We start from the raw sequence: 16,091 nt of genomic DNA, 5'->3' as shown, positions 1-16,091 counted from the left end.
ATTCTGGTATTAAATAGGAAACTTATACTTTCTCCCTTTTCCAAATCTCATACTCCTAAAATAACTACTTTCAACAAATCTAAATTTTGTTTTCAATTACAAAAGCATCACTCTAAAAATTAAGCTCTACAGCCTTTGAAAAACTGATTTCAGAATAACGATTGACTCAACAAAGAAAAGGATTCTCGATTTACGTAACTACTCTGAGGTTTGTTAGTGATACTGCTTTTTGTCTTCTTTATACTTTTATAACTTGAAATGAGTTACTTAACTTCTAAAGCAAAGCAGCTTTTGTTATATGAATTTTAGGCAGTAAGTTTCTTTTTTAACAACAAAGTACATGAAAGCTTAGCAAGAAAAAGTCAGGTTATAAATTTAGAATGCTAGTTTGTGGGATGTTGCTTCTGATGTATTTTTAAACTGTTGTGTTAGTAAGTATAGTCTTATCTATAAAGTTTAAATGTGTCAGAGGGAATTTCAGGATTATTTGTCTGTATTATTCTAAGAAAATGATCTGAATTCCAAAAGGACACCAACTGTTGGATTCTATGTACGTCAGTAATAAAAGGCAGCTGGTGCTGGTCACCTGGGGTGAGATCTCGGGGCAGGGAGGATGGGAAAAAACTGCTACGGGGTGTTGGACAGGCCATGTGGGTGCAGTGACAGAGGCTCTAACATCGGATAGTATGGGGACGGTCAGCGACAGGGACAACTCTGAGTACAGTAAGAGATGAGTTACAGCTTAAACTACACAAACAATAATCTGAGTTAATAAATAAAACCTGACTTGGGCCAAAGCCTAGAAATAGTATTTTACAACTAGATAGGTAAAATGCCTACAAGTAAATCACCATCAACAACCAGGATAAGAGACAGACTGAGGGGGAATGCCTACATTTGTATTTTGTTTAATTTGCCTACTACTACTGACAATGTTTCTATTTTATTTCACTCACAGGGATTTGATTGTCATATATTCATTATATTAAGAGTTTTCCAGAGTTAAAAAAATAAAAAAAAAATTTTAATAAATACAGGCCTTGTAATAAACACTAGACTGTTACTCTGACAATTTTTAAAATTTTACTTATGATATTTTTTTAAATTGCTGAAGTAAAGATAACTAGAGAAAGCTGTTTTCAGCTCTATTATAATAATAAACTTTTTCATTAAAGTTTTAATAGACAAGTAAATTTTTTATAAATTTTATAAAGACAGACTAAAACCAACTGGCACTTGTACTATTAGGTGTGGTTTTCAGTCCATATACATTACCTGTACTCCACTGGCATGATCTCAGCAGCGAGGGTCTCATAACTTTTTGTAGCAGACACATCTAAGCAACAGAAATCAGTCAGTGTGTCATCAGTACTTCAAGCATTAGAAAAACAATGTAAATCTGCCCAACTCACCAGCTTGGTTTAGGTGGTCTTGCTGTGCTTGTGAGCACCGTAGCTCCTCATTCGTCTCTTTCAGAGTGTCACGCTGTTCTATCAGTCTCTGAAAAAGAATTGTTCTATTAGCAGTTACAACCCTAACAAAAACCAGGAGCCAGCAGCTCTGTGTGTGTGTGTGTGCGCGCGCGCGCATGTGTGTGTGTGTGTGTGTGTGTGTGTGTGTGTGTGTGTGTGCGTGTGTGCACATGCTTTCCACACGTGGGGCCCAAGGACCAAACTCAGGTTGTCAACTTTGACGCCAGGAACTTTTACCTACCGAGAGCACTGTTATTAATGTATTCCAGTGTGTGTGAGAGCACTGTTATGAATGCATTCCAGTGTGTGTGAGAGCACTGTTATGAATGCATTCCAGTGTGCAGGCTTTGCTCTTCCTGTCACACAGCCTATGACATGTATGTACCACAACAGGGTCAGGTACACTGACTCATAACAAGTGACAAGACAGCTTCAATAAAGAAAAAAGTCTTTGAATCAAATGCTGCTAGGACAGTAGACAGCAGCCTACAAGTGAGTAATTTGAACACTACCTCACATCATGTACAAAATGGAGCACAGACTACATATAAGAGCCTGACTCTACACCTGTGAAAGAGCACAAAGAAGTAAAATAAAAAACAAGAAAAGCGGACAGCTGTAACTGAATGTATATGGGAAACTTTTGCTGCAAGCAGGACTATTGTGAACTTGAGAAGACAACACACAGAATCAGAGACAACATTCAAAAAGTAGTTATCTAAGAAAGGACTTACATCCAGAGTATATTTTAAAATATGCTTACAAAATAAAAGCAAATAATTAAAGTGAATCATGGGAAGGATCATAAGAACCATAAAGTACATATACTTGCACAAGGTCCTTAGCCATTACAAATATGCAAGTAAAAATTCAGGTTCACTAGGATAGCTAAAATAAATTGACAGAAAAGTGTTGGCAGGCACACAGAAAAAGAGATTAAATATACTCATTGTAAGGCACTATGCCACCTTCCTTAGTATGTGCTCCAGAGGAATGAAAAACACCACATAAAAACGTGTGAATAAACCAGAAGCAATATTCATAACAGCCCAAAGTGGGATGAGTCCCAATGTCTACACACTGATGACTAGACAAACGAAACATGCTGTATCAACACAGTGGGCAATAGTTAAGAATAGACAGTACACCATATGAAGCCTGAGCTAAAATAATCTCAAAACTATGAAAAACTATAAAACTATAAAAAAATGTCACTGCATGGTTCAGACACGCCAGGAAAATGCAGAGACAGCAAGAACAAAAACAGTTGCTGAGACTGATGGGAAAAGACCAGACTGTATGCTACCTGCTATGTAAAGAATTTCTTTTTGGAATAAGAGTATTCTAAAACTTGATTACAGTAATGGTGGCTCAATTCTATAGATATATACTAAAAGCCTTGTGTGATGGTTTCAATTTTCAACTCCACTGAACCGAAAAATGCCTAGAATATCAGCAAAAACACAGCTATGAGGTTGGCGGGGGTGGCACTTCAGAGATGATTGATCATGAGGGCTCTGAACTGATGAGTGGATTAATCCCTGGTGGATTCACATGATGATGGGATTAGATGGTGAACCTTAGTTGGAGGAAACAGATGGCTTGGGTCATGTCCTTGGGGACTTAGCTCTTGTCCTGGTCACTTCCTACACTCCTTTCTCTGCCTACCATCCACCATGACCTAAGAGTCTCTTCTTCCAAAAGCTCACTGCTTCTGTGGTGTTTCACCCTACCACAGGCTTGCCAACAAAACAAGCCATTATGAATAAAGCTTCAGTAACTGATAAACTAAAATCTAATTTCCTGTCATATATAAATTGGCATTTATTGGCATCGTGTCACAGCAATATGAGTGCTAAATGGCATCCGTGGAACAGTATACTTTAAAGTAGAAGACATAGTATGTTCCTATATGATAATAAAGCTGTTGATGATCCTTGCTTTAAGGTAGTTGGCTGAAAACCTAGAATAAAAACACTCACAAACTGAGGAATGTGGCTGTGACTTCACTGTCTCTCCTGGCAAAGCTAACAGGACTGAATAAAGCATGTGTAAACACGGAGACTGCATTCTGTTATGTGTTGTCTTCATTTCTATCATCAGTGTTTCTCACTTTTCCCGCAGAGGTCTTAAACTTTCTTGGTTAAATTTAGTACTAAGAATTTCATTTATTTTGTATCTATTGTCACTGTGATTTTTTCCACAGTTTCTTTGCAGCAATATCATTAATAATGCATTAAACGGCTACTAATTTTGTGGGCTGATTTTGTCCTACAACTTTACTAAATTTATCAATTGTAATTCTTCTCTAGTACTCTATATAAGAATTACCATCTAGTACTCTATATAAGAATGTCTACACCACCCCAACTTATAAAGATTTGGTGCAGTCTCCATGGAAGGATTGATAAAAACATTTTTACAAAAGAATGTCTGGGAAAAAGCTATAATTCCTATGAAAGCACAAGACATCCCAAATAGCAATCCTGAACCAAGCAAACAATGGAAGCATCACAGCACTCGATATCAAACTGTACTGCAGGGAGCAGCAACCAGAACCAGAAATGGCAAATACTCAAACCGACTGAAATGGGACACGAATACCAAAAATAAATCCAGGCCTTTACAGTTAAATGATCCTCCATCAAAAGAACAAAAACTTATACACTGGAGAAAAGAATGCCTCTCCAATTACTGTTGCCCCCCTCTAAAAAAAAAAATCATGCAGTATCTCTCACTGTGTACTGAGATAGCAACTAAAAAGGGATCAAAGACTTAAACATAAGGCATTAAACTAGAAAATCACTTGAAAGAAAATATGCTTAGGATTCAGGTTAGTGGTTCAGAATTAGGGAAATCCAAAGCAACAACAACAACAAAAGGACATATTTCTTATTGAACATTTATGATCACCTCTTTTTCCTTGAGTAAAGCTTCATGTTTTTCTTCAAGCCGCTTCATCTCAAACGCTAGTGTATCTGCCCTTTTAGACTCTAAGGACAACTTAGTGTGAAGGTCCTGAACCTTTGGGAAGGAAAAAAAGTAAAGAAAAATAGTTCATGAGACTCCTCAGCTTTCAGGGCTGAATTGGAAACAGACTTTTTAATTCTAAGTATTTCAAAAAACACAACATCAAAAAAATGACATAAAATTCAAGAAACAGATTAAAATAAGTCAAAATATTTAAAAGTATTTTAATAATTTTCTAGGTTGTTTGATAAATAGCAAAACAGAGTATTTAAAGAGAATCACTGTCTAGGTATTTGTCCAATACCCAAAACACTGACAAACAACAGAAGCTCAACATGAAAAACTGAAGCTATCAGAAGGTAGAAAAAGGTGAAGGATAAGTCAGATTCTTTTTGTTTTTTTGTTTTTTTGCGACAGTGTTTCTCTGTGTAGCTTTGGTGCCTGTCCTGGAACTAGCTCTTGCAGACCAGGCTGAACTCAAACTCAGAGATCTGCCTGCCTCTGCCTCCCGAGTGCTGGGATTAAAGGCGTGCGCCACCACCGCCCGGCTGCACGTTGGATTCTTTATCTGTTACCTAAACTACAATTGTAGAAAGAAGAAATTCATCAGGAGCATACAACTTACTACACTCAACACATCTGTATCACTGAAAAAAAAAAAAAAAAAGAAACCGTAACACTGAACTTTTAACTTCATCAATGAGATATACAGACGTCTCTCACCTGGCGTTTATAGGTCTCTAGCTGTGCGCGTGCTGCATTGGCCTTCTTGAGCTCCTCTTCCAAGCTCACAGTGTTGTGCATGTACATCATATTTGTCTCCTGTAAAGATTTCACCTGCTTGCGGAGGTCATTTAGATCTTGTAGCTTCTGACGATACACCTCTACTGTTGACTCCAGTTTATTTGCTTTGTCTGAGGTAGCCCTGAATTAATAAAACGTGTATGCACACATATTTTGTTCTAGCTGTGAAATGAATATTCAAACAATAACAAAAACATAAGCCTAAAACCATTTCAAGTCAATATTTTTGTTGTAAAGTCATCAACTATTAAAATACTTCAAATTTAGACTTTTAGCACAATCTATCAAAATGTATGATTTGATACACATGACTAAATTTTGAGCTATCTGCAGTTCCCAGGCAAATTACATATATCATTTCGCAAACAGTTCTAAGTGTTTGATATGCTTACAAAGTTGAATCAATGGAAAAATTTGTCTTGCAAAGCATTTTCTTTAGAACTGTATTTATCTGATTAACTAGGCTAAAACAAAAATAAACTGAAAAAAATCAAAGTCCAAATTAATATCTAAAATGATTTCTTTTCAAATGAGTATTTAAAACAGAGGAAAAAAAGTCACATAAAAATACTAACAGAGGCCTAGCAAAACAGTCCAGTGGCTGAAGGTGTTCCCCAACAAGCCTGACGCCTGAGTTCAGTCACCAGAACCCACGTGCAGGAGGAGAGCCAACTCCCATAAGGTGCCCTCAGGCCTCCACAACATGCATGCACACTCCCAAATACAACATAGCAGGCAGCTAAGCATACATTTTATATCCCACAGACAATCCTGCCTGAAAGAAATGCTAGAATTCTTAGCTAGGCTTACTTTAACAAAACACAATAATGCATACAAAATCAGTTAACATGTATTATTTCAAAAATGTAAGAACACATTATCATTTTGGGTTTACGGGTTCTGATATGAAACCGTCCTGACAAGAACTGAATGTTATCAAAGAAATACAAATCAAAACAACTCTGAGATTCCTGTAAGAATGGCCAAGATCAAAAACACTGATGACAACTTATGCTGGAGAGGTTGTGGGTTAAAGAGAACACTCTTGATTGCTGGTAGGAGTGCAAGCTGGTACAACTCCTTTGGATATGCCGCTTTCTCAGAAAATTAGGAAACAACCTTCCTCAAGACCCAATAATACCCCTTTTGGATATAAACCCAAAGAATGCTCAATCGTCGCAAGGACATGTGCTCAACTATGTTCATAGCAGCTTTGTTTGTCATAGCCAGAACCTCGAAACAACCTAAATACCCCTTGACTGAAGAATGGATAAGGAAAATGTGGTACATTTACACAATGGAGTACTTCACAGGAGAAAATAAATAATGACATCTTGAAATCTGCAGGTAAATGGATGGAGCTAGAAAACATCATATTTAGTGAGGTAACCCAGACACAGAAAGACAAATATTATATATACTCACTCATAAGTGGTTTTTAAACATAAAGCAAAGAAAACCAGCCTACAGATCACAATCCCAGAGAACCTAGACAACATGAGGACCCTAAGAGAGACATACGTGGATCTAATCTACATGGGAAATAGAAAAAGACAAGATCTCCTGAGTAAATTGGGGGCATGGGGACCTTGGGAGAGGGTTGAAGGGGAGGGGAGAGGCAGGGAGGGGAGCAGAGAAAAATGCATCGCTCAACAAAATCAATAAAAAAAAAGAACTGAACATTATTATATCTTTAAATACAGTTCTAATTAATGAACACAGAAAAGGACCAGAAGTCTAAACAAAAAGTGATCAACATATAGGGATAGTAAGAGTTCTGGTAAGACTAGAAACCACTCAAGTTATTTGACCAGTAGCTTAGAAGCATCACGAGTGCCCGGACAGGCCGTACCTAAGAACGTCTATCTCATCTTTCAGAGCTCTGGTTTCCTCAGCAAGGCTTGTCAGCTCATCATTCCTGTGCTGAAATTCAATCAGCTGCTTTTCAAGTTCCTCACAGTGAACACGGTAATCATCTTTTGCAGCTTCAAGCCTTAAAAGAAATAATTTTTAATATAGTTCATCCTTTGTCTTCTCATTGAGATTTGAAGTTAGTACGACATACTTAAATTCCACCTTCAGAAGAGGAAAAATTCAAGTAACTTTTAGCCATTAACATTGAAACACAAATGAAAGGTACAGAATGCTCTTAGTTTTCACTTTACCTTTTATGCATATCTGGTTCTAACTGAAATTTTAATTGGCAAAGAAAAATAAGGATATATAAATACAGTAATTTTTTTAAAAAATACATGATATGTAAGGAAGTAAAATATTAATTCTAAATAGATTACAACAGATTAAGGACAACCAGTTTAGGGCATATTGCTGTGTCACGAAGAAAGTACTCAAAAGAAAGATTACATTTAAAGGATAAATGATTGACTTGGTCAAATCTAGGAGAGCAGCACATCAAAACAAAGGATGAAAGTGGCAGGCTTAGCAGCCACTGAGCAAGAACCAGTTAATGAAACCCTGGATTCCATTTTCAATAGGAAAAGTTATAAAGAAAATGAAACAACTGATTGTATCTGAGAATGCTCGGTAGTTTAGACAGGAACATCCTGTCAGTGACCATTCTCCTAATCATCACCACTACGCTGTGGTTTGCTGAAACACACGCTAAAGCTTAGAGGGGGCTAAAGAATCTGCATCTCTCTAAACATCCGAGTGACTACATGAATACTGACTGTGATAAGCAGAGAAAGCTGTATAATAATAATACAACTATGAAACAGCTGTAAAAGACATGTAGGAAGGAGTTCCTTATATCCTGATAACTTTATTTTGCAAATTTGAAAGGATATGAAAATATATGTAATGAACAATCAAAATGCCTGTCCTAAGGTCTTGGCACAAGGTTCAGTAGCCTGCCTGTCAGAAACAGCCAACCTTTACTAAAGGTAAGAGCTTGGGCTGTTTATTTTAAAGAGCAGAAAAGGTTAGCATGAAAAGCACCTTCTAAGCTTAAGATCTACGTCCTTTCATTACTGTTACCTCACTTCTGTGGACATGCTCTCTCCAAGCCTCTGTGACCCCTCTCCCAACTCTTACTGTCTCCAGCCAATATCTGGCTTATATCTTTGAAGTCCTTGTTTTAATGTGCATATCCTACCTGGTTAGTCTGACTGAACCCTGTAAGGAAGGCACTGCTGACACCGTTTGGTACTTTTGTTAGGTGCACTTTAATCAATGTTCTAAGCGTATATAATTCTCAATTATTGACTATTGATAATTATGACTCTTTAGATATCAGTTTAATTAAAACTCAGTAATTTCTACTAAAAATACTACCTGTAGTTTTCTTCTTGTAATTGTTCTAGTTGTAACTGTGCATGAAAATACTTTCTCGCAACCATTGTATTTGGATCATCAAAAGAGCCATCCAACTGGTCAAGCTTTTCATTCATCATCTCGTTCTCAGAGACCAGTGAATTCTTCTCATCCTGAAGTGCAGTCACCTGAGAAACAAACATCAATAGAAAACCACCACTGACGAGCTGGGAGTTCTCTACTCTAATTCTAACTGAGGGATGAAACAGTCTGACCAATAGGTAAGTTTTAAGGATTCTTCCACACTAGAATTCTGAGTACAGGAATTTTAGAATAAGAGAAATCAAATCAGTGTTTCTAAATCTAAATTTGAAGTTAAACAGTTTGAGGTCTAAGCTAATTTTCAGGATGCAGTCATTCTCTCAGCCTAAATTATCATTTTAGGTTCAGAGTAGAAAATAACCATAGTCATATATCCTGGAGACAAGCATACTTGGTTAAAGAATCAGCTAAGAAAAAAAGCCAGCTATAATGTTTTCATGTGCACAAGGAACTTGCTTATCTTGTAAAATGGGTGAGAGAAATGTAAATGTAACTGGGTACTGGTAAGATAGCTCAGGGGGCCTGAGTTCAGTCTCATGGTGAAAGGAGAAAACCAAGTCCTGGAAGTTGTTCTCTAACTAAACACAGACACACACACACACACACACACACACACACACACACACACACACACACACACACACACCTATGCTAACCTTTCCTGGTTTTATTGACAATTCTTAAGGTTGTTTTTTAGCCATACAATGAGATGAAACATACTTTCTCACTTGGTGAATGAGATCCTTCAACGTCACTACTTTGTTCCTATCATCACAGAATCACTAAATACATCAAGTTACATCCTCAGAGTACTTGGATACAAGTGTGCCACACCTGAACAACTATGTCTTTACTTAGTGGGTTCCAAAATACTTGTTCATGCCACATTTATTTAATATAGGAAATACATAAGACATATTCATATACATGGCAAGGCAAACATAGGAGGCTACATACATACATACATGAACATATAGATGAACCAGAGTTACACTTTATTAAAAGGGTCATGCATCACTGAACAGAACATTAAATTACTTCACTTAATATTCAAAAACGACCATGCCAATGGAGATAATACAGTAAGTCATTTCTTTTTTTTTAAACTTTTTTTTTTTTGTTGTTTTTGTTTTTCGAGACACAGTTTCTCTGCTTAGCCCTGGCTGTAGACCAGGCTGGCCTTGAACTCACAGAGATTTAAATGCCTCTGCCTCCTGGGTGCTGGGATTAAAGGTGTGCACACCACACCCTGCTTAAATCTTCCATTTTTATAAAATTCAAACTGAATCCTAATATATTAATTAGCTGAAATTTTCCAGTTGGCATGCTTTTCTCCAAGACTAATCAAGTCATCAATTTTCAAAGCAGAGAAAAATACTTATACAACTCATGTTTAAATGTAAAAGAATCATTTTAATATCTCTTCCCTGAAATGCAAACCAACCTTCAGAACAGGTTACTAGTTTCAATTATTTAAATTAAAAAGAGCCCTCTCTGCTCAGGTTCCCGTGTCCATACCTGCATATCCAGTTCCTGGCACCTTTGCTTTAGCTCTTCCTTTTCTGCTATGGCTTCCTGAAGCTCTTCTAGGGCCCTTTTAAGCTGAAACAGAAAGCACCATTCTCAGTAAATCAGGCTGAGTGAACCAGAATGTAAATTCGTCTATCAACATGTGCATAGTGGTATCAGAAATCATGATTAAAAAATCATCTGTTAACTAATGAGCCTTCATGTGTTGCCTTGGTATGACATTTGCATAATATAACTAATAATTTTAAAGATAAGGTTCCATAGAAATAAAACTTTATGAAAATTCTTGGGATATATTTTAAAGGTTACTAGAGATTTTATTTTTTAATTTCATTGCAGAAAATGTTTTAAAAGTATGTTTATATTTAAACAAAATTTCCATAAAAAATCAATTTGAAATACTCTTTAAGATATCTAATATTACCCCAGGTTGTGGAGCGGGGAGCCAGAGGTTTACAAAAGAAATACCTAAAAATGCATTTGACCTCTCTTCACCCTTTTGCAGGACCACCCTGATTAACTATAAGAAAGGGAGAGGGGGAACTTTATCCTACGTAAAAAGTGCCGTCAACAAGATCCTGAGATTTGAGCTATTTCTTTAATCTCAGAAAAAGGACAGAAGTGTGTGTGTGTGTGTGTGTGTGTGTGTGTGTGTGTGTATGTATGTATCAGTAATGAAACCATAATAAAAATTTTAGAGATTTTTAAAAAATTATCTACTGTTTAATAGTGTAACCATGTAGAAAGGGCCACACAGCTAGTAACAGGCTGGCTGGAATATTTAGTGCCACTGACTCTTGGAACAGGATCACAGAAAACACTAAAGCTGTCACTACTTATATTCACTACAAAACACATATTAGTATCCAAGTGGGATATTACTGCAAAGCATATTCAGTTCCACAAGAGGGATCATGCACGTGATTTTAAGTCATGTAAAAATAGCTGGTAGGGGAACCATGTCACCATCGCTAACTGTCTCCTCCCACAATGAAAGTCTTACCTGTTGCTCTAATTCTCCAATGGTGTCACTTGCAGGAGAGTTCACTATTTCTTTACTCATCAACTAGGAAATTAAAACAGCAAAGTTAAGTGCAATGGTGCAATGTTTATGAAAGTCTCTTTACTTGAAGTATCATAAATTGACTTATATTTAGCTTTCTCTTGCTTTAATTTAAGGAACCTTAAAACGATCACAAAAAAAAACTTCATTAGAGATAGAATCAACTAAGAATGTTCAAGCATATTAGTGATAAGATTAAGAATAAATTACAATGCAAGTTTTAAGAGACATTTTACTGACTATAAATACAAATATATTTTTTAAATAGGGGATTCTTAAATTTCTTTTATTTTGTACTTTTTCTAGTCAATGTTCTCATGAGGTAGACTAACCTGATATCAAGTTTGTGTGCTCCATCAAAGCAAGGATTACAGGATATATTATCATGCCCCTCTTAAAAATGACTCATAGATCATAAATTAATGCTTTTTACCCAAGACTTATAACTGGAATTAAGAGCCGATACCCTTCTAGTATGTCTGATATAATCTTAAATTCGAGTTATTTGACTCTGAAATCTAAGCCTATAATTCTAAATGCACAATATAGATACACTAGGTTTTCAACCTTCCTAATGCTGGGCCCTTTTTAATACAGTTCTTCAGGCTGTAGTGACCTCCAACCATAAATTTTCATTGCTACTTCATAGCTGTAATTTTCTACTATTATAAATTGTATTGTAAATATTTGTGTTTTCCAAGGGTCTTAGACAACCCACAAGTCGAGAACCACTTCACTAGTGTCGGGAACACTGTCCTAGCTGGCAGGAAGAAGAGAGGAAATAGAACGTTCTACATGCAGCAAAGCTGATTATTTTGCTTTATTAGTAGAAGGTACTGAAAAGAATTTTTAGAGGCTGGGATTTAGATCCATGGAACAGCATCTGCCTAGCAATCATTAGAGCCTAGGTTTGGTGCTGAGCTCTAAATTTAAATAAAATTACTTTAAAATGCCAACTATCAGATGACTTTTAGAATTGGGGTTCTAAAACTGGGCTTGAAGACTTTTGACATTTTCTAAATGTTAAAAAATTTACACATAGTTTTGCATAACTTTGTTCAGTACTTTCATACTCGTGTGAATGTGGTATCACTTACCTCCTGAATTGCAGTCATGACCACATGCTGAACAGATTCTTCCAGGGTCATTATATTTTTAATATGCTCTACAAATAAAAAATTAAACTTGAATTTAATTTAAATAAATTTGTTACATATAATTTCTTAACTACCTAATAACCAAAGTGTGAAAATTAATTAACCATAAATGATCTTTCATGCAAATACACTAATTCACTAGTATGACCATTAAAGGCAAGATAAAAATTTTTACCCTTAGTAATTTAAATTTTTAACCAAAGAAGAAACCCTTTATCTTAGTAAAATAAAAAATACAAGTAAATATTAAAACAATTTATATTAACTATCCAATTTCAGATCCAGGAACTGCGATTGTACCATCTGTATCCCAGAGGTATATATGCAGCCTTCCACAACACCTGCTTAGCATCCACTACTTCTCACAAGATGCTTAAAACTTTCCACAAACACATACTGATTCTGAGGTGAGAGGGTGGAGCCAGATTCTCTATACCCATGCCATCAGAATCAGTTTTCCCTCATCTGTGGTGTTTCCCTCATCTCAGGTATGTGGCTCCAATGGCCTGGACTGACCAGCTCAGCTACCACCCAGGCCTACATCTGGGTCTTAGGTTGGCCCACCCTAACAACTACTCCACCTGATGGAGCTCATGAAGAGACTGGTCCTATGGAACTACACTGGCAGGATCTCCAGGACTCAGAGGAGACATGGGATGTTCCAGAGTTTTGGTGAGGATCCAGTGATGATGGTGTACCAGAAACCAGAGGCCTTGAACCAGACCAGTGACTCATTTCAGTGAACATTTGCTAGTAAAGCAGATTGGACAAAAGGATACATAAACTATGTGACACATGGCTCCCAATGCCACCAGGACAAATGAAGAGATGTTAGAGAAGCAGGAAAGATGGAGAATCAACGAGATTTGTTTCGTTCTTGTTTTTGATTGTTTGCTTATTTTAACTTTCCTTTGAAGAGGTGCTGCAAAAGTGAGGGCGATATGGGGAGCCTAAGAGGTGAGTGGGATTAGGGTGCATGAGGTAAGATTTTTTAAAAATCAATCAAGAGGGGCTGGAAAGACAGCTTAGCGGTTAAGAGCTCTGATTGCTCTTCCAGAGGACCAGGGTTCAATTCCCAGCACCCACATGGCAGCTCACAATTGTCTGTGACTCCAATTCCATGGGCTCCAACACCCTCACACAGACATATATGAAGGCAAAAACACCAATGCACATGAAATAAATAAATTTAAAAAAATCAATCAAGAAATTATGTTTAAAATAATCTTTCTGTTTGAGAAAGTTATTATTAGCAATTAAGCCAATTGTCACTTCAAACCACAAAAGTGCAGAAGTTGCTTGATATCATCAAATTTAGGGGGTTCATTTCTTGTATTTTTTGCTTTTCCTATTTTCATTCCTTCTACAGCTCTGATGGAATCCAGGGTTCTGCATGACAGATGAGAGCTCTACTAATTGGCCATATCCTCAGCCAGCTAGCACGTTTTATTTAACTATTCAAACCTAATTGTTAAGCAAGACACATATTTTGAAAGAAAGACTGTTTCTTCATATGGACTGCTTAGTAAACTTTCACTTGTATCTTCAGGAACTGAATTTCCTTTCAAAACTATGAAGACAAGAATATCTAGTGATGCTTAGGTCTAAATTATGACTAAGACAGTAGATAAAGTTTGCAGGATGCAACAAAATCATCAAATACCAGAGAAAACTTACACTGCCAATCATGGCTTATAACAGAAGATGAATTTACAAGAAAATGGAAGAATGCAATACTAGAAAAAATAAATAATACTTAAATGAAATAGAATCAAAGCCAAATGTAACTTTTCTGAAAATGAATTATGTCTGAAATTTTGGAAACATAATTTAGGCAAAAAATATGCTACAAATAGCCAGAAACTAAAATAGAAGAAAAGTATTAATCAAGGAATAAAAAGAGCCAAACTGTAACAAAAAGTACTATATTTAAACCTGAATTATTCCTTGTCAAACTGTGAATAGCCAGAGACATTTTAACCTATATGAGTAAAGATTTAGTTTTCACAAAACAAACAAAACACAACATATAGATCTTTAATGCCCCCAGCACTAACAACAGAAAAAGTAGTTACTTGCCCTCTGAAAGGCATGTGAGTGTATATATATTTTATAAACTATAACTGATTTTATTTTATATTTCTTGAGCTTGGACTTACTGAATTTATCTGTCCTTTACCCTTTCTTGAAGATAAAAAAGTCTTTATGAAGGCCATGTACTAAGACCAGGCTCTAGCAAAGCTCTTCCCACCCAAGATGTATAAGAGACACAGATGGACAAGGTACACAGATGGACAAGAGACACAAGATGGACAAGGTACACAAGATGGACAAGAGACACAAGATGGACAAGGTACACAGATGGACAAGGTACACAAGATCGACAAGAGACACAGATGGACAAGGTACACAGATGGACAAGAGACACAGATGGACAAGGTACACAAGATGGACAAGAGACACAAGATGGACAAGGTACACAAGATGGACAAGGTACACAAGATGGACAAGAGACACAAGATGGACAAGGTACACAGATGGACAAGCTACACAGATGGACAAGGTACACAAGATGGACAAGAGACACAGATGGACAAGGTACACAGATGGACAAGAGACACAGATGGACAAGGTACACAGATGGACAAGGTACACAAGATGGAGAAGGTACACAGATGGACAAGGTACACAGATGGACAAGGTACACAAGATGGACAAGAGACACAGATGGACAAGAGACACAAGATGGACAAGGTACACAAGATGGACAAGAGACACAGATGGACAAGAGACACAAGATGGACAAGGTACACAAGATGGACAAGGTACACAAGATGGACAAGGTACACAGATGGACAAGGTACACAAGATGGACAAGAGACACAAGATGGACAAGGTACACAAGATGGACAAGGTACACAAGATGGACAAGAGACACAAGATGGACAAGGTACACAGATGGACAAGAGACACAGATGGACAAGGTACACAAGATGGACAAGAGACACAAGATGGACAAGGTACACAAGATGGACAAGAGACACAAGATGGACAAGGTACACAGATGGACAAGAGACACAGATGGACAAGGTACACAAGATGGACAAGAGACACAAGATGGACAAGGTACACAAGATGGACAAGAGACACAAGATGGACAAGGTACACAGATGGACAAGAGACACAGATGGACAAGGTACACAAGATGGACAAGAGACACAGATGGACAAGGTACACAAGATGGACAAGAGACACAGATGGACAAGGTACACAGATGGACAAGAGACACAGATGGACAAGGTACACAGATGGACAAGGTACACAAGATGGAGAAGGTACACAGATGGACAAGGTACACAGATGGACAAGGTACACAAGATGGACAAGAGACACAGATGGACAAGGTACACAGATGGACAAGAGACACAGATGGACACAGATGGACAAGGTACACAGATGGACAAGGTACACAAGATGGACAAGGTACACAGATGGACAAGAGACACAGATGGACAAGAGACACAAGATGGACAAGAGACACAGATGGACAAGGTACACAGATGGACAAGAGACACAGATGGACAAGGTACACAAGATGGACAAGGTACACAGATGGACAAGGTACACAGATGGACAAGGTACACAGATGGACAAGGTACACAGATGGACAAGGTACACAGATGGACAAGGTACACAGATGGACAAGGTACACAGATGGAC

The 16,091-nt window shown here is 37.2% G+C and overlaps 1 protein-coding gene across 1 annotated transcript in view; it reads right to left on the bottom strand.

Annotated features, from left to right (window-relative positions):
- The window catches only part of Hook1 (hook microtubule tethering protein 1), a 42,679-nt gene that overhangs the window by 13,048 nt on the left and 13,540 nt on the right, over nucleotides 1–16,091 (bottom strand). Inside the window, exons 6-14 of the mRNA XM_075945396.1 lie at nucleotides 12,312–12,379; nucleotides 11,155–11,217; nucleotides 10,140–10,223; nucleotides 8,541–8,707; nucleotides 7,099–7,239; nucleotides 5,166–5,367; nucleotides 4,386–4,496; nucleotides 1,413–1,500; nucleotides 1,276–1,336 (exon numbers count right to left, since the gene is read on the bottom strand). Coding sequence (XP_075801511.1) covers nucleotides 1,276–1,336; nucleotides 1,413–1,500; nucleotides 4,386–4,496; nucleotides 5,166–5,367; nucleotides 7,099–7,239; nucleotides 8,541–8,707; nucleotides 10,140–10,223; nucleotides 11,155–11,217; nucleotides 12,312–12,379 — 985 coding nt within the window. The remainder of the gene's footprint in view (nucleotides 1–1,275; nucleotides 1,337–1,412; nucleotides 1,501–4,385; nucleotides 4,497–5,165; nucleotides 5,368–7,098; nucleotides 7,240–8,540; nucleotides 8,708–10,139; nucleotides 10,224–11,154; nucleotides 11,218–12,311; nucleotides 12,380–16,091) is intronic.

This window comes from Microtus pennsylvanicus, chromosome 13 (genome assembly GCF_037038515.1).
Source record: "Microtus pennsylvanicus isolate mMicPen1 chromosome 13, mMicPen1.hap1, whole genome shotgun sequence".
Taxonomy (NCBI): Eukaryota; Metazoa; Chordata; class Mammalia; order Rodentia; family Cricetidae; genus Microtus; species Microtus pennsylvanicus.
This window is presented reverse-complemented; position numbering and strand designations above follow the sequence as displayed.